Below are 20000 nucleotides of genomic sequence, written 5' to 3'. Positions count from 1 at the left end.
GCCAAGACACACATCGCACATATGGCCGCATTATTATTCCCCTCAAAATGAAGAGCGATTCTATTCTCCTCCTCGCCCCGTATTGACTCGTCGCTCACTTTGCAGTCCACCCTGTGATTAAGTTATTAAAGATAATGTAGTTGTCCCCTGTCACCGTATTGGGCTGGTGCACTTTTCAGGTCAACTATGGGAAATCGCTTTGAAATGTATCAGTATTGACATGTGAATCATGACGGCGTTAGCTCACTTTTATGCCTCGAAATTAACAGCAAAGAAAGGATGCGCCGCCGTCCATTTGCCGGAGTGCTCGCTGACCACCCGTCTGTGTCTTTTATTTGACCTTGTGCAGTGGAGGTCGAGTAGATGCTAAGTACATTAAATCTATGGGAATATGTCATTTGATCTTGGCATTGTAGCGTTTGTTCTGTACTTTGGTTGCGTCAGCTCAAAAATCGTGTGGAATAAATGTCAAAGATGGAAAAAAGCCAGCCTGTTGTTGTTATCATCTATAGCGGAAAGAGTTTTACATTACCGCAGTGAATCATCCTCTCCTCCTCAATTTGCAACACTACATTTTGTTCAAGCTCTTGGAAAGAACAGCAGACACCTCTGCACCTGATCTGCATCTGTATCACTCGGCACAATAAACATTTCCATTCGATGTGATTTAAATGACTTGCATTCATGCCGCGGTGTGGCGCGGCATGGCGTGGCGCGGCATGGCGTGGCGCGGCACGTCTGTCACATGCACCTGGAGCAGCGGACTGTCTCGTCCTGGGTTATGTGCCATTTATTTGAAACACGAATAATTCAACTTGTCCCGTCGTCTTCGAGAGACGTGCGCGTGTGCGTGCGTGCGTGCATGCGTGGTGGGCAGAGCTCTTGTGATGGTCTGAATCCAATCCATTGATCACCAGCCCCAACATGAAGGCCACCTGCAAGGTGCAGGACAAAAGCAGTATGGAAAAAAAATCTCGGTTTTGTGAGGTCTTCATTTTGCAGTGCGATCCAATACGAGAGCGGAGTTTGTCTTTCCAACCGTAACGCTTCTGCTCCATTTTCATTGAGATCCACTGTGAGACTTTATTTTTGGAGTTGTAGTTTGCAGTGGGCTGCAGCTGCACTGCATCATATTGGGAAATTTACTGCTGTTTTGACTCTTGTGCAGCCTGCTGAGACAGCCCTGAATATGGTTTCGTACTACTGTGTACTAGTGCTAACTATGACCGAAATCCCAACCTCTTACAATGCACCTCCGTCCAAAATTCAGCATTATTATGTTTGTAAAGTCAGACTCTTTCGATACAGTTCCTGTTTTTGGCCGATAGGCAATGGAAATCTCTGTCATGTGGCCTGTGAGTGTTTTTATGTTTGACGGTTTAATGTATTCGCCAACAAAAATCAGCCATCTCTGGTGACCATTTTGTGAGGGTAGTTTGGTAAAGAGGAATCCACCGTGCCCAAGAAAAACAACCAATCGGGGACAGGAAGTGAGACTTACAAGGTGTCAATACATTTCAAACATTTAGTGTATGACGAATAAGATGCATTTCTGGTGTAACAACAGAACAGATCAGCTCATGATGAGTGTGCCCACGACTGCAGTGTGGTGGACACTTTGTAAGTTTTGCCTTCTGTCACTAAATTGGTTGTTTTTCTCAGGTGTGGTGCTTTCTTGTAAATCGAATTAGAGGCTCCAGAGAAGGCAGATCTTTCTTTCCCCCACTGGTGATACATTAATGTCAATTTATAATGATTGTATTAACAAATATGGCAAAAACCTTTTTTTTTCCCGCCGAAAACTATATGCATATATTCACTGCTTGATGCTGCGCGTGTGTCTGAAAGGGGAATATTCAACTAATTAGGATTTAATGTCGCGTGACGTCTCCGTTGACGCTTTCAACAGTGCGTTGATTTGCAGGCCACAGAGTCCACTGTGTGTTTTGGACCGCATGCAGTGAACACGAAGGAAGGAGGAGGTGGCGCGTCGCGTGAACGCGTGCCGTTGCGGCGCTGGAGGCCAGCCAGAGTCTTGCGCGTTTGTAGCTGCATCTCAATGAAGCGAGAGAGAGAAAGAGAGAGAGAGAGAGAGAGAGAGAGAGAGAGAGAGAGAGAGAGAGAGAGAGAGAGAGAGAGAGATGATTCACCCGCTTTGTGTGTGTCTCTGCCAGTCAAACAGACATTGATCTCAAAAGCAAGGCAAGGTGACCCGCCCGTGATGTTGTGCAGGCTTCCAAACACTCCCTCCCTCTATCTCCTTTTCATTTGCACCTGAGAAGGGCCTTGACCCCACACGCTGCTGCCATGTAGCACGTGGGCCCCAGCGCCCTACCTATCAATCCACGCGTGCGTATGTGCGTGTTGGAAGAAACCCACGTATGCAAAGCAGGTGCATATGTGGAAGAAAGGCAAGTGTTTCAGTGCAACATGGTCTCATGGGAGTTGAATCGAAAATCATGCAAAACGGTACAACTCAGCTTGTCAGTTTGCAGATCGACTTGATTTTCACACGGGGAGTTTATTATCAACATGAACACCACAGCAACTAGCAATAATTAAAAAAAAACGCAATTTGAAGGAAACAAGAATTCTCAGCAACACGTGCCACAACGATGGTGGTCATGTGTCCTCAAAATTTTTTTCCTCATTTTTATTTTTTGTGTGACTAAATCAGTAGCACATTTCCATTTCATTTTTTAGACATTTTTAATTCCATCAATTGTATCATTATGACTCACCATCAAAAATATTATATTTCCCATTTCCAGTCATTGTTGGAATGTCCGGCGTAATTCAACCCTATTTAACTCGGCATATACCAGCGAGCAACATTTTAATCTTCTAATCTCTTTAGATTAAATATGTCAATCTGTTAATCCCCCTCAATGCTGCTCATTGTTTTTGTTTGTCCTTTTTCTTGTTGCTTTTACATACTGTTAGCCTAAAGTTCGTCAATACTAGTCATTTCTATTCAAACTTTTCAGATTACAGCAACATAAAGAAAAAAAATCACACTTATTATCTTGCATGTTATTATTTTTTTTAATTGATATTATGATGGGAAATTAAAAATGACATCAATTGTCCTATTAGGCGAACACGGGTGTGACTATTACTGCTGTGTTAACTTGATTTCGCCGATCTGCGTCATGGTCAAGATAAACCAAAAAAAAAAACACTTTCAAATTAGTCCACCGAAATGGTTCATTTTGTCGTGATTAAAGCATTTACTTTTAATCCAACGTTCTAGTAAATTCTTGTGAAATCTTACTGGCTTCAATCCAGTCACATATTGACCGTTGTTTTACTTCACGACGTGGCACCTCAGCTACTGGGAGCTCCAGTGCAGCCGAAAGGGGCAGAGTCCATTTGACCCGAGTGGGATTATCAGGACGTGAATGGCTGTCATTGTTCGTCGCAGCTGGATGGAGAGAGGCGGCATAATCTGCTTTGTCACTCCGCACCTCGGTTCTCCTTCACGGAGTGCGGCCAAGTATTATTTTTTGAGAAAGAAGATTTATGGTTGAACATTTTTTTGTACTGTTTTGATGACGCTTGTTTCTTAATGCTGATGTTCAATCTACAGAAATCTTGTGGGTTTTTTTTTTGTTTTCCCTTCGATCATGTTTACATTTATACATGCCACGTACAGTGTGTTGCTTTTTTGTAAGTTGTTAAAGGCACTTTTAAGGAACAAACCAAAGAATATGTAACAAAACAGACTGACTTGAAAAATGAAATGTAATTCTCGGCACGGTTCTGGTTTGTACCGCAAGTCAAACAAAATATGTATTCCAAATATTACATCAGAAATCTGACTTGTGGCTTCCGGCAAAGTCACTTTTTGTCTTTCTTTGCTTTTAAAACAAATTCCCAATCTCTTCTACATTTCAGGACATCAAGAAAATTCCTCCATCTGTGATAGAGAATTTGGACTTCAACGTCCCGTCACCCTCAGTTAGAGGTAACCTGCATCTTTTGAACAAATACTTTCAATGAAACCTCTCTCAATAAGGTGTTTTTATGATTAGTTTTTTTTTCCCATCATGGTATGTGCCGAGGAACAATTTAAACCCCAAATCATAATTTATCTTGACTGTTGTCAATTGGAAAAGCATTCCTTCTCCTCCCGTGAGCCTCCGAAGGTTCAGAAATAATTCAAACGGGACAACTTAGTGAAATAAATCTGTGTTAAAATGATGAACTGTCAGACGAGATCTTTTTTGTGGACAAAGCGCTTGCGTGTACCGATTTATTTCCATGCAGATTTTTGACAGCCGGCTCCCCGAGGAGCCTTTTATGATTAGATGCATTTGGCAGTTGATATTTAGCTCAGTGGGCGACCGCACTCCTTCCTCTCTCTCTCTCTTCGCTCTCTGACAAGAAGCGCTTGATTGACAGGAGGGGCTCTGACACACGGCGCGCTCATGGGGGATAAGGCCAAAAACCTTTCACTTCATGTGCTGACCCTGTGAACCTCCTTCACCCGACTCTCCTCCCTCCGAGGAGCCAGACGCTGCGCATGTAATTTTGACTTTATTTATAGTTCATATTTGACTGACACAGCAGATGGGAGGGGTTGAGATACACAGGCATAAAAATACAGATTTAAAAAAATAAAATCTGAACTGACTTTTAAAACGTGAGGGATCGCACATATGACGAAGAAAAATCTCAATACATATTTGGTGTTTCGAAATAACCAACGCACCTCAGATACAGATAATCATGTGTGATGTAATACCAAAATTGACCTGTGAGAGGTAGCACAGTGCCACAGGGCATCCAGACTGCCCAAAAATGCAAAGAAGAAGAACAAGAAGAAGCTACACCAACTGTTTGCTCATCTGGTAACTCCTCTCCTTGTCATTTCTGCTGTGGTGAGTCACTTGTGAGACATGTTATACGAACACCTAATTGCTGCTGTGCGTCCCTTTTGTGTTCACCGTAATGTAAGTGCCATCATACATATTGAACAGGTTTAACATTTGCGATTGTTGGGCCCGACCGTTTTCAGAGCAGACCAGGGAGGAGGAAAAATAACTTTTAACACCACACTGGATAGTCTTTCAGAGACATCCAAGAATCAGGCCTTTGCTGACTTTGTCGGAAGGGAGTAAAAATGCTCAACTTTGGCCCGACTGTGTTTATGGATTTGCCGGCATAAATATTGAACAGGCATATGCAACATTTACAATTAATTTTGATTGTGAGGGAGTGAAAACTGTCAGCATGAACTGTTGGTATTACACTTTAGAATTTACCATTGAAAATGTTGAACAGGTTTATCACTGACGATTGTTGGCCTTTTACGAGCAGATCAGGAAGTCACTCGTAACACGTATCACACCAGTGGATAAATGCTCAGCATAATCATTCAGAGACATCCAAAGATCTTTTAACAAAAAAATTCTCAAATTTGGGCCAATGACTGGGACGCGTCTCTCCCGGTCAAGGATTTGCCAGGAAAAATATTGTGTAAGTTTAAAGTTGACGATTGTTGGCCCTGACCGTCACTCCTAACATACCCAACGCAACAAGATAATCGTTTAAGAGAGTCTTTCAGACACATGCGAGTATCTGCCCTTTGCTTATAAATGATTTCTACTAAACGCACTAAACGACCCAGCATGTTCTGCTATTTGAGTGGAACGATCAGACGGACACGCTTAGTATGGGAGGACTCGGGTCAGTCTGATTGGAATGCGGACACGTGGGGCGGACAGGAGGTGGGAGATGGACAGACAGACAGGGAGGGTAACCAGAGGCAGGCGATGACCTTCTGTGCTGCTGTAGATCGAAGGCTTTATTTAAAAGCCTGGTCAATGTGCTGGATGCTGCGGAGGTATCAGCCTCGCAGCCGGGCGACTCATCAGCAGCACTGTAATACAACTCTGGCTCTAACCTCCAATGCGTGCGCACACACAAACGCACACAAACGCACACAGTGGACACATCAGGTTTTACAGTGCAGCTGAGAGGCCGGACAGCGGAAATTACACCATCAGCATGAGCTAAGTTTACCATGCAGCAGGAAGAATACTCCACGCTTTTTCCAGATCAACACAAAATGCTCCGTCATTCTGAAAATGTGTGGCGCCTGAAGACGCAAGTAGCACATTGAAGACTCGACGGTGTGACTGATTTTTGTCATCGATAAAATATGTGCCCTGTGGAACACGCCAAGTGCTATGAAAAATGTGATAGGTGGATACATTTTACGGATATAAATACCCGCATCTCCAAAACAACTACTTTTTAGGAAATATAAAATCTTGCTCGAGTTACCAAACATGGCATCCTTGAAGTTGGTTTTATACCATATACTGTTGTGCATCATGTTCAATCACTCATATAAATCACTAAAAATGGCAATTTTTTTTTGTACTCATTGATTTCAATGTTCTGAAAACATGAAAGTCTGCTCTAGTGCCGAGCCTGCAACAATTGAAAAGACTTTCAAACTTCCTGTAACAAAAGCTAATGACCGTGGTTACATCATTCCTTTTTCGAAGGAGGTCCTAGAGCCATGAATGATGCAAAAAAGAAATAGATAAAAAAATTGAAATTTTTCTGCACAAAAACGTACCTTTGTGGCTGACCAGTTCGCTCTGTACCAAGGTGTTACAGCGTGCAATTTAAATTAATTTTTTAAATCAAAATGGGCATATTAAAATATATCAACAATCATGCAAACTAATTCCCACTCATTTTTTTCTTGCAAAAAAAAAAAAACATCCAGTCTTTCAAACTTTAGGCAACAATGCCACGATGCTCCCGCGGAGTCAAGAGGTCGAGTTATACGACACTTCTCAGACAGTCTAGGAATTGCTCGATTTGCTCAAAAGCAGTTTTTCGACTGGCTAATAATTTAAACGTGAACAGACCATGTGAGTGGGGGACTCACCGCTAGTATCGACTTGTGAAAAAAAATACTCAATTCAGCATATGTAGACAAACATCCAAGCACCGTAACCCCTTTCACACCAAGTTTCCAGAAAAACGGCACATCACACGTGTGAACAGTCGTGCCGCTTTTTATTCACCTGTGCCTTTCGGACACAACTTACCAAAGTGGGGACAAGAGGCAGACGCTGGAAAATTGTCAACTTCGATCCTTGCATTCCGTATTGGTAGCTTTTACACAGAACTGCTGCACAGAGAAAAAGACAGCTATGAGGAGCCATCTGAAAGGGGCTATTGTGTTCTTTTGAGAAACAAGCGGCTATCATGAGTGTACGGCTGACAGGAGTACATCATCATTCAGTGTGCGCGAACCCTTCTACATGTTTTACATGTGACAACGTGGTCAAGGCAGCAGTCAGGGACGAAACGCATGATAGCGAGCTCGTGCGGGAGGACCCGTGCCTGCTTCAGCACTTTCCCTCTGACAGGGGCTGTGAGGTCACAGACGGGACACGTTACAGGAGGTTTCGCAGCAACGCCACGCCTCCAAGAACTCCGTCTCGCTTGCGTCCCACCACCTGCAAGTTGTTTGTTTCCCTTTTTCACGCTCTCATTTATGCAGCTGTTTACAATTAATTTTGATTGTGAGGGAGTGAAAACTGTCAGCATGAACTGTTGGTATTACACTTTAGAATTTACCATTGAAAATGTTGAACAGGTTTATCACTGACGATTGTTGGCCTTTTACGAGCAGATCAGGAAGTCACTCGTAACACGTATCACACCAGTGGATAAATGCTCAGCATAATCATTCAGAGACATCCAAAGATCTTTTAACAAAAAAATTCTCAAATTTGGGCCAATGACTGGGACGCGTCTCTCCCGGTCAAGGATTTGCCAGGAAAAATATTGTGTAAGTTTAAAGTTGACGATTGTTGGCCCTGACCGTCACTCCTAACATACCCAACGCAACAAGATAATCGTTTAAGAGAGTCTTTCAGACACATGCGAGTATCTGCCCTTTGCTTATAAATGATTTCTACTAAACGCACTAAACGACCCAGCATGTTCTGCTATTTGAGTGGAACGATCAGACGGACACGCTTAGTATGGGAGGACTCGGGTCAGTCTGATTGGAATGCGGACACGTGGGGCGGACAGGAGGTGGGAGATGGACAGACAGACAGGGAGGGTAACCAGAGGCAGGCGATGACCTTCTGTGCTGCTGTAGATCGAAGGCTTTATTTAAAAGCCTGGTCAATGTGCTGGATGCTGCGGAGGTATCAGCCTCGCAGCCGGGCGACTCATCAGCAGCACTGTAATACAACTCTGGCTCTAACCTCCAATGCGTGCGCACACACAAACGCACACAAACGCACACAGTGGACACATCAGGTTTTACAGTGCAGCTGAGAGGCCGGACAGCGGAAATTACACCATCAGCATGAGCTAAGTTTACCATGCAGCAGGAAGAATACTCCACGCTTTTTCCAGATCAACACAAAATGCTCCGTCATTCTGAAAATGTGTGGCGCCTGAAGACGCAAGTAGCACATTGAAGACTCGACAGTGTGACTGCTTTTTGTCATCGATAAAATATGTGCCCTGTGGAACACGCCAAGTGCTATGAAAAATGTGATAGGTGGATACATTTTACGGATATAAATACCCGCATCTCCAAAACAACTACTTTTTAGGAAATATAAAATCTTGCTCGAGTTACCAAACATGGCATCCTTGAAGTTGGTTTTATACCATATACTGTTGTGCATCATGTTCAATCACTCATATAAATCACTAAAAATGGCAATTTTTTTTTGTACTCATTGATTTCAATGTTCTGAAAACATGAAAGTCTGCTCTAGTGCCGAGCCTGCAACAATTGAAAAGACTTTCAAACTTCCTGTAACAAAAGCTAATGACCGTGGTTACATCATCTTCCTTTTTCGAAGGAGGTCCTAGAGCCATGAATGATGCAAAAAAGAAATAGATAAAAAAATTGAAATTTTTCTGCACAAAAACGTACCTTTGTGGCTGACCAGTTCCTTCTGCACCAAGGCGTTACAGCGTGCAATTTAAATAAATTTTTTTTAAATCAAAACAGTCATATTAAAATATATCAACAATCATGCTAACTAATTCCCACTCATTTTTTTCTTGCAAAAAAAAACATCCAGTCTTTCAAACTTGAGGCAACAATGCCACGATGCTCCCGCGGAGTCAAGAGGTCGAGTTATACGACACTTCTCAGACAGTCTAGGAATTGCTCGATTTGCTCAAAAGCACTTTTTCGACTGGCTAATAATTTAAACGTTAACAGACCATGTGAGTGGGGGACTGGCCGCTAGTATCGACTTGTGAAAAAAAATACTCAATTGAGCATATGTAGACAAACATCCAAGCACCTTAACCCCTTTCACACCAAGTTTCCAGAAAAACGGCACATCACACGTGTGAACAGTCGTGCCGCTTTTTATTCACCTGTGCCTTTCGGACACAACTTACCAAAGTGGGGACAAGAGGCAGACGCTGGAAAATTGTCAACTTCGATCCTTGCATTCCGTATTGGTAGCTTTTACACAGAACTGCTGCACAGAGAAAAAGACAGCTATGAGGAGCCATCTGAAAGGGGCTATTGTGTTCTTTTGAGAAACAAGCGGCTATCATGAGTGTACGGCTGACAGGAGTACATCATCATTCAGTGTGCGCGAACCCTTCTACATGTTTTACATGTGACAACGTGGTCAAGGCAGCAGTCAGGGACGAAACGCATGATAGCGAGCTCGTGCGGGAGGACCCGTGCCTGCTTCAGCACTTTCCCTCTGACAGGGGCTGTGAGGTCACAGACGGGACACGTTACAGGAGGTTTCGCAGCAACGCCACACCTCCAAGAACTCCGTCTCGCTTGCGTCCCACCACCTGCAAGTTGTTTGTTTCCCTTTTTCACGCTCTCATTTATGCAGCTGCAGTTCAGTTCTGAGAAGATCATGTCATTGTACAGGAACATCAGAAAATCACATCATTAGAACATGACATCAAGTCATTAGAACTCGTACAATCATTCAAACATGAGAATGTCACATCATTCGAACACCATATCAGCCGAGCCTTACAACTGTCATTAGAACATGACAAAATCATGTCAATAGAACATCATGCTGCATGTCCGCTTCCCACATTTTAATCACGTTCAAGCTTTGACTATTTTTCAGTATAGAACATGAGGTCATCATTTCAACAGACCCGTGATGAAAGTGAAAACACATTGCTGAAGTACCAAAAGTGATCATTACAATGTGCCAGTGACCCCAATACAATGAGCCCTTCGTAAAACGAATGCATCCAGAAGTTATTCATCAGTATGCCTGTTCTGACTTGAGTGCTTGTTCGCGTTCGACATAAAACAGGGCATTTATTTAACCATCAGCAGTTTTAAAGATACACACGACAAACACAGAACAACTGTGTGTATAGATTTTAATCATTTTTTTAAGTGGGGTTTTTTTTTCTTCTTCTGTTACTTTCTGCTACATCTCAAAGCTGCACCCTGGAGCCCCGCCTCCAAACATCAGCTCCTCTTTTCAACTTATGTTAATATACAATCATCTCCCTGAGGTTTTCACTTGTTTGCCCCGATTGTGTTGTTTTATTCAAATGTGATTAGTTGTAAAGATGTTATGTGTGTATGCGTGCCTCTGAGCCACTGCTGTCCTCGGGTTGCGACTGGGTGCTGGCAGCGTGGTTGAGTGAGGAAAGCGGTGCGATTTCATGTTTTCTTCACGTATGGCCCGCGGCTTTCAGCCTGCAGAACTTCCTCCCGCCCGCAGCGTCCTCCTGCTCCTTCTCACACGGCAAACACACACTTTGTTCCCCTTGCGTCACCGCAGCAGCTCCCGTTACTCAACTTAAGTTGAATTTATTATTATTATTTTTTTTTAGTTCTTTCCATCATCATCCTCTCACATTCTTATGCATAACCTTCTCAAATCATCTTTTCCCATTGAAATGAATGGACATGCAATTAATCTGTTCCATTGGCCCAGAAAACGCAAACATTTTGTGATGTGCTTTGAACAAGGGGAAAAAAATCACTCAACACTATAAAATAATACTATAATAAAATTGAATGTAAAGAATTAAACAGTGCTGCTCATTCTGGAGTGTGCATCTTGGCCACCAGGGAGCAATAAAACACATGGAGACATACTGCTTCTATACTGCAGTAACCTTAATCGTTGTTTGCAGAGGATAAAGAACGTATGCCTGCTCGTGTTGCTACTGATTGTGTTGAAGTATTTAATGAAAAGGTCTACAATTATTGCAATATCAATGCTGGTTTCATTAATCTGTTTATGGTGTTTTGCATTCAGCGAGAGGGTTTTGTTAGTCAAAAAAACACTTGTTGTATACTGTGAGTACTTTTGCCACGACTGTGTCTAATTGAATTCAATTGGCCCCATACTGCAGAGATGTTAACACGGGACAATGATAACAGTCCTCAGGACTTGTTTCCGCAGCAGAAAATGAGCGCTAAGATCACTCTGGCGACATGATTTATTCAAGGCGCCAAACTGTGTCTTGTGTAGGCCCTAAAGGATCCTATTTTTATAGCCGTCAGCAGCAACACTTCTCATACACACACATGCAGATTATGTATCACGGCGACGCCTTTGGGTGGACACAATGTGCGCGTTTCCTCTCACGTCTCGTCTTAACCATCTTGGCCGCCCCCGACTCCACTCACTCCAACTTGGAAGCACCGTCAATGAGCTTTAATGGCACATATTTCCCGAGCCTGGGCCGAAACGGGATGCATCTCCTCCTTGTTAGCTTGATAAATAACCGGGCTGCTGGGAAAGTGCTGAATTTTAGCTTTCGGCCTCTATTTTCCGCCGGATGACATTAATTTTAAGTGGCAGGGGAAAAGTAGCGAGCTAATACCGACAAATAAATAAAGAAGTGGGGGCGCACAAGGACTGGAATCACTTTGCTGCGACCTGCTTGTACACACGCTCCTTTATTCAGTCGTAACCTACGCTCAACGGCCAATGCATTAGGTCACACTCTAATGAGATCCAATACAGAAAACAACGTGATTTTTGGGGTGCACTGGTGCAGAATGGCCTTGAATCATACTGAGAAATGCTTCTAATAGTTGTCTCCTCTTCGAGAGTATAGCCAAGCAGGGCCCCATGATGGTAGACTGGTTAGCACATCTTCCTCAGAGTGCAGAGGTCGTGGGTTCGAATCCGGCCCTGCCTTCCTGTGTGGCGTTTGCGTGTTCTTCCCGCTCCTGCGTGGGTTTTCTCCAGGTACTCCTGTTTCCTCCCACATTCCAAAATTATGCTTGGTTGGTGAGATCGAACACTCAAAATTGTCTTTAAGTGTGATTGTGAGTGTGAGTCGTTGTTTATGTGTGCCCTGTGATATGCAGGGTGTACGCCTCCTACTATCTGAATTCAGCTGGGACAGACTCCACTGCGCCTGTGACCCTTGTGGAAAATGGATATCGCCAAGTGAGATCTGTGATACAGGAAGCCACTATAGTTCTGTAATTGCAAATTGTTTTATTAGGGCATTGGTTATTTTTACAACATGCAAGACCCATGTAAAAAAGAAAAAAAAACTTAGCTATCCAAATACCACCACCAACATTAACAGTAACCCTTTCATGCACCAATAATGATAACCTGTAACCTGATAACATGATAGGCTGTCCACTGTTGTAACCGCTGTCCCTGAAAGGGTTAAAATACTGATCAGAAATGAGAGAGAGGTTTCATTCTTAAAAACTAGATTTAATAACATTATAAGTTACTGTGACACTATGCACAGTTTGAATATTAAAACTCTGCTAAAATATAGAAAAATGAAAAATAAATAGTTGAAAAGAAACACTTCTGCAAGATTGAGTCAATGCAAATGTGGTGTACAGTACTTCAACACAATTGAAGTGTACAGTACATAACAAATGTACGGCACTGGATTTAATTTAAAAAAAGTTTAAACAACTGTAGGAGTTCTAAAAGATTAAATGCAGATATACTGGACTTAAAACTTGAATACAACTATGGATGAAAAAAGTTAATGTAAAAATAATTATTCAATTCAACTCTATTGTGGCTGAAATTTGAATCATATAATGACCTCAATAAGGTTAAAAGCAGTTCTCAAAGATTAAATGCAAATTTATTGTCCCGAAAAAAGTTAAATACAACTAAACTGTAGGTTATGATATTTTGGCCTACCACGAGAGGGGGGGGCCGTTTACCACACTTTGACAATCATTCCAATATAATGTTTGTGATCTAGTTTGATTTGATTTTAACTTTGGAAGTTTTTGTCGTAGGATTTTTTTAGCCGTTTTATGTTGACATACACATTTTGCATATGTTAGCTTATACATGACGTTTATGTGTGGTGTGGTGTCTGAAATAAGATCCAGATTGTAGGATCTGTGCAAACAATATTTTTGATTCACTTGCCATTATGACACCTAAATTGACATCATCATTTCTGCTTTTGTATCCATGAAATGGATTTCTCTCATTCTTCCACATCCCAAACGTACCCGTGCCCTCCAGATGTGATGCTGGCAGTGCAGCAGTCTTCGCTTTTAATTTTCTTCCCGTATTTATCACACACTGTCGTTTGGCGGTCACGTGACCACGTGAACTACTGCCGAGTGGCAATTAAGTCTGATAAATCACTCATTTACAGGAAGAGGAGGAGGAGGATGGAGGAAACGAGCGAGGTGTGTGATACCGAGGAAGGGAAAGATTAATGAACAGCTTGTAGTCCTTCACAGATATTTTATTTGTTCATTTACTCGAAGCCACTGCGTTATTGTGTGTGCGGGGGGCCAGCGTGTGGAGGCAGATGCACAAAGAGAAGGATGCGGGTAGTTGCTGTGCTTTACTGCCATTGTGACATGACTACTTGTGCATGTATGCACCTGCAAACGTATTAAAATACAGTGAGACACTTGGCTGATGGATCTCCTCCGACTATAAACAGGAGAGTAAACACAGTCACGGCTCGGCATGTGGAGGAGTTTAATTGCACTATCCTTTATTTTTTGTCAGCACGTCGTCAGAGATGTTGCTCCATCCCTTTTTATTTCGGCATTTGGCGCTGAGGCTCACAGAGCAGTGATGGTATAAGTTACATCCGAAAGTGTGTCTCAGCAGCCCTGCTGCAGGTCAGTGCCCCACTGAGACTGCCCACTCACTTGAAAAAGGCTGATTAAAGATTCATGGCAAGGGTGGTGGGGGGTGCGGGGGTGAATCAGTGCAGCCTTTTAATGACCAAGGAAGAAGACAGGTAGAGAGAGAGCGAGACGGCAGTGTTTTGTTTCACCTGCTCACAGGAAACCATTGAGAAGTTTCCACCTGCAACAGTCAGCACAATGGGGATCTAATGTTGACAAATTAAACGAGGTACATACAAAGCAACTTTTAACATCTTAAAGGCAAACTCCACTTTCTGGAATGGATTAATTGGCTACACATGATTTCGTATGGGGAATATTGCTTTGGATTTTGTACAATTCGGTTTTAGTCGGACATTCTGGAATGGATTAATGTCGAATACAGAGGTTCCACTGCAGTATGTCATAAATCAACAAAATAAATGGTCGCTTGAAAAAAAAAGAGAAACATAGCGTCGACATGCACGATGAACTGCAATATAGTGGGGAACACTGCACCCGAAATGACCAACACAGCATACTCTGCCCCACTGTTTCGTAAAAAGTCACAGCCACTTTTGGATTTCGGCTGCCTTATTAAGACTCACAGCAACCGCTTTAGATCGTGAAGGAAAAATGGATGTGCACCTATCACCCATGTAATAGTCAGTAGAGAAAAATGCACCAGAGTGGACCCCTGCATGCTTGCAGTTCAGCGCCCGCTGATTCACATATTGACCTATTATATTTGAATACTAAAAAAAATATATATTTTTTAAATAAAATAATTAATTAATATTTTTAGGACAAGAGATGCAACCTACATTTTTTGTGGAAAATGTTGATTTGCCCTCTATTTAGGGTCGGCCTTTTCGTACCTCAGTACTGCCTAATTTAAAAGAGAATTAGTAATACATGGAAGCACCAGAAAAAGCAGGACAATATTAGCATCCGAACCATCTGGTCTTAACATCTGCAGCATCGCACTGCAAACACTACTCACATCACCGCGAGACGCCCGCGCCCGCACGCACGCCCTTATTGACATAGGCACTGCTCCTGTAAGGGTGGGGAATCAGCTTATTAGTGATACATTGGCCATAGGTCAAGTACAGGTTCTGTTCCTCTAGTCAGTGAGGAGGTCAAAGGTCATCAGGTCAGAGGCCGACGTGACGGCTTGTGATCGGTTTATCACAGCACGGGTCACCGGCAAAGCGACGAGGGCTTCTCAAATCAAAGTTGATTTGCATTTAACCCATTGCTGCTTTTTTCTTTTTTTCCTTCTTCCCATTTGTTTGTCTTGCATTCCTGCGCTGCAGTAACCACTCTCCTTTGAATAATTACGTGATCTTTTCATGTTCTATTAGCTCTCTCTTTTCCCTTGTGCTATTTTTTCATCTTCAAAGTGAAAGCTAAAATAGGGCGATCATTGCAATTTAATTACTACATATCCCTTTGTGAGTATGTGTTTGTTTGTGTGCTTGGATTTGCTGGCCTCTGCAGTTTTGTTTTGTTTTTTTGTTTTTTTCTCTTGGTCTGTGACTCCCGTTGCTTCCCCGTGTCGTACCCTCGTATTTTTAGTGAGGTGCCACAGAGTTTATTTAAATAGATGAGAAACGCAATTCCCAAATTAGGGGGAATCTCCTGTCGCATCTCAGTCTCTTCATAATAACCCCCAGCGTTGCACTGCATCCCCTTGACACACACACACACACACACACACACACACACACACACACACACACACGCACACACACACATACACACACGCACAAATTATTGCAGACGCGGCATTTTTCACTCTCAGGGGTAAAAGGTTTTCATAAATGAAAATAAATACTTTTCTTCATGTGGAGAAGAGAGGGGAGGCGGTGGCAGAAATGACTTTGATACCTCAGTGCAAGCAAATATATGATGTAAGGCACTGCTTTTCGAGTGGAGTGCGTGCATAGTAAAGTATATTGTGCAAGTTAGTGCTAACACATGCTGTAGGTTCGAGGAAAATTGAAAGAAAAATCTTGAACAGTCTTAAAAAGGGAAATAACCCGAGTTTAATATCACCATTTGTTTGAAAAATATATACCTTTGCACTCATAACATGTCTTCGGCAATCATTTTAACCTCATGCAATGTTTCATTTTAGTGTGAGGGTAAGAAAGATAAGATAAGAAAACCTTTATTTGTCTCACAATGGAGAAATTCCCAATTTACAGCAGCAAAATTATGAAAGGGAGAAGTAGAAGAACAAAAAGAATATAAATCAATATAAATTATAAAATATAAATATAAGCATAGTAAAAATGGGTGAGTCGGGGTGAGTCCAGGTTTTCAGGTCAATAGCCTGACAGCAGTCGGCAGGACCTTGTTCCTCTTATACGGACGATGAGTGACGTTATTTTTTTCCATCCTAATTTTCCCTACTCATACATCGATTTTGTTTTCTGTTGTCTGATTTGTTTTGAATGTAGTCCTACTCCCTGTCTAATCTTTGCATTACACCCACTTGAAGGTCACGTACGCTCTTTCTTTTCTCTCTCCACCTTTGTTTTTCCTCCCGACATTTCATTCAACAAAGCTCCGACAGCTCCATAACTATAACTCTCTCCTCCTGCTTCTTTGGTCCACGACTAAACGACTTTGTCAGAAATAAAGAGCACTTATCTTATCTGCTGCCTCCACTCGCCGCTGCCCACGTCATGCAAACCGATGTACACACACCTCTCTGGTTGGTGTATTTTTGTGCACAAGCGTGGATGACGTCCCATTTTGTCAACGTGCACTTTTTCAAGAGGATACTTCACATGAAGTGTAACAGACCAGCTTATCGAAGTTGCTGTGTTTGTCTTCCTCACATACTGTGGCCTGTCCTGGCTAACTATAAATAGACAGTGCAGAGGTGCAGGGTTCAATTCCAGCTCCAGCCTCCTTGTATGGTGTTTGCATGTTCTCCACGTGCCTGCGTGGGTTTCCTCACATGGTCCAAAAACATGCATGGCAGGTTAATGGAATCTAAATTGTCCCTTGGTGTGAATGTGAGCGCGGATGGTTGTTCGTCTACGTGTGCCCTGTGATTGGCTGGCGACCGGTTCCGGGTGTACCCCGTCTACGGCCCCACGACAGCTGGGATGGGCTCCAGCACCCTTGTGAGAATACATGGATCAGAAAATGGATGGATGAAATTGTTCTACAGGTTATAGGTCACCTTCATGGTGTAAAAAAGATTTTGAAGTGACTTGTTTTGCTGCTATTTTTCTGCATCACAAAGAGGACTGGCTTTTGAACAAGGGTGTGTAGACTTTTGATACCCACGGTACATTTGTTGGCCTATTTGCCGCCTTACCTGTGCGATTTGCCACGCACAATTTAAGACGGTCCTTTGTGTGAAGACGAAGAAAATGAGAGCAGAGGGAGGATGCGCTAGAGACGGAGAGATGAAAAGTGTGATAATTCTCCTGCTTCCCTGAGGCCTCTTGCAGCCCTGCAGGCCTCCTATAGGTCCCCTGGCACATGCCTGAGCAGAAAGCCAAGGCCTGCTAATTGGACCCTGTGATAACACCACCACAGAGCGAAAAAATGGGGGTGAAAAAGGCACATGTGAATGTTTGTGTTACAGAATCGCAGCATCGCCCAACGCTTATTTTCATATCCCCCCCCCCACCCCCACCCCTTCCCCAAGTAATAATTCATAGGTTTGTGATTCTCCTTTGAAGGGTGTTTGACTTGCAAGTGGTGATGAGTTTTCTGCCGATGAGCCTGCTCATTGAAGTCGGAAAGCCGCTGAAAGACAATTAAAAACATGCTCGCCAGTTCAAAGCGCCGCTTCAGTCTGTAAACAGCTTGTTTCTCTCTAATTGTTTCATTATCTCCGTGTGGTTATTAAATGTAGCGTAATTGTTTAATTACCACAGCAGCTTCTGAAAAGGATTTGTCTTGAGTATCAAAACAAATTAATTAAACCCAATGCGAGCGCAACAACAGCCATGATAACAGCAGGTGCGTGCATGTATGTGAGTTTCTCTTCCACTTCCACATCTCCAACGCTAAGCCTGTTTGTTTTAATCCTTCAATGAGATTTGTAGCAAACTGTCGCAGTGAAGGTAATATGAAGATTCTTCATGAGGAAACCAAAGATGCAAGGAGTGCCTGTGAAATATTCTGGTCAAACCATCATCCCGCTTGATTTACGGTGAGACTTCAGTTCAATAATCAGCTAAATTAGGAGTGGGCAAAGTATGAAACGCCACCTACATTGACTGAGAGCATCAAAAATTGTGTTGACAACTTCAAATTTCAAATACAGTGGCACTCAGTAGGGCGTGGACCTCCGCCAAGACTAAATTATCATAAAGCGGGTGACACGCATGCCCTAATAAATGAATTAACAAATTGAGATTCACTTCCTAATCTTTAACTTCGACTCAAAAGCTGTGCTGGTCTCAAATTCAAAGCGACGTGACTCTGCCATCATCTATTAGTAATTACTGTGGTTTACAAACCTAAATTTCACAAACAAGCTGGGCGAGACCCTCTTGCATACCTATCTGTAGAGAAACGGACTTGACGCAAATCTCTTTCGGCGGCGGTGACAGACTTCTTACGATCCGTTTTTATCGGAATCAACTTCATGAACTCCAAACATTGTGTGGTGCTCACCGAACTGCCGCCGACGCCAGCGGCACTATATGCAGCGCGCATCTGCACTATTGATAGATGATGCAGGTGGAAACACTTTATTTCAATTAGTGCACAGGAAGCAGGAAATAACGGGCAAATCGATTGTCATTCCGATACGTGAGGGGCCCTCTTTCAGGCAGCAGGTCGAGATCTGCTTTGTTCACCCTAAAAGTGCCTCTTTCAAATGTCTCGATGATGGGGAAACATCAAATTAAACATCAAATCGTTTCCTCTGCTCTTGAAGCACAAGTCAGGAATGACTGTTTTCTCTTCCCAGATCCGACTGTGGTTCTTATAAATGAAATTGGATTCGTTTTATTTTGGATGTGATTCCAGATTAAGATGAAGCTGTGAGGGGTGTCGCGCCTGGTCCACTACGTTTAGATACCGCTAAAAAGATGATTGAAAGAGATGCTTTTTAAACTGCACCATCACCATAAGTCATTACCATTGGATCAATTATTTCGTTGAGTGGCTTTAAAATGTGTTTTTATAATTTTGTTGCTACGTGCTGCTAAAGTTACACAGAAAAAGTTTGACATGCTACATACACAGACAGAAGTGATGTTATTCCTAAATAAATTATATTTTATTGTAAGACACAGTAACATTATGCACACACACTTCAAAATATAGGATATTAAACAAAAAAAAGCTGTAGAATGAGTCAATTAAAATCTGTTACACATAAAAATTTAATAAAAACACAAGGAGCAAATGCAAATATATTCAAATTAAAAGTAAAATACAATTGAACGGTACTTATTCATGCACTTATACTGTACTTTTGGTCACCACAAGACATATCACGCCACACTTTGAGAATCACTGCTTTCTTAAGATTTCTTTTTCGCATACTCTTGCTTTAAAATATATTATTTTACAGTCAAGTGCAACCAAATACCATTGATTTTTAAACCTAAACTTCCGACAAGGCTTTGAGCAAGCAGGGAAGAAAGGGGAGGTGAGTGCAGCCGAGCGGGACACACACAAGGTAACCCGGTGTACGCTGATATCAGGGGGGGGGTAACCACAGCCGCGTGTGCGCACTACATCACGTGTGCGCACACTTTAAAATGCGGCGCTGAGATTTGTTTGTGATGTTGGTGCAGTGGACCGAGCCTGAAGAGGTAGTAACAGTTTGATGGCAGCCTTTATGGAGACACTATATAACACCTGTGACAGTCTATTCAGTGCATGTCAAGCTTTGGGCTTGGGTAGTGATGGG

General features: G+C 42.6%; 1 protein-coding gene across 1 annotated transcript in view; it reads left to right on the top strand.

Annotated features, from left to right (window-relative positions):
• The window catches only part of mafb (MAF bZIP transcription factor b), a 49736-nt gene that overhangs the window by 4456 nt on the left and 25280 nt on the right, over positions 1–20000 (top strand). The window contains exon 2 of the mRNA XM_019857089.1: positions 3898–3967. Coding sequence (XP_019712648.1) covers positions 3898–3925 — 28 coding nt within the window. The 3' untranslated portion in view covers positions 3926–3967. The remainder of the gene's footprint in view (positions 1–3897; positions 3968–20000) is intronic.

Source organism: Hippocampus comes, unplaced genomic scaffold (genome assembly GCF_001891065.2).
Source record: "Hippocampus comes isolate QL1 unplaced genomic scaffold, H_comes_QL1_v1.1 scaffold186, whole genome shotgun sequence".
Taxonomy (NCBI): Eukaryota; Metazoa; Chordata; class Actinopteri; order Syngnathiformes; family Syngnathidae; genus Hippocampus; species Hippocampus comes.
The sequence above is the reverse complement of the archived record's forward strand: the minus strand, read 5'-3'. Positions and strand labels throughout refer to the sequence as shown.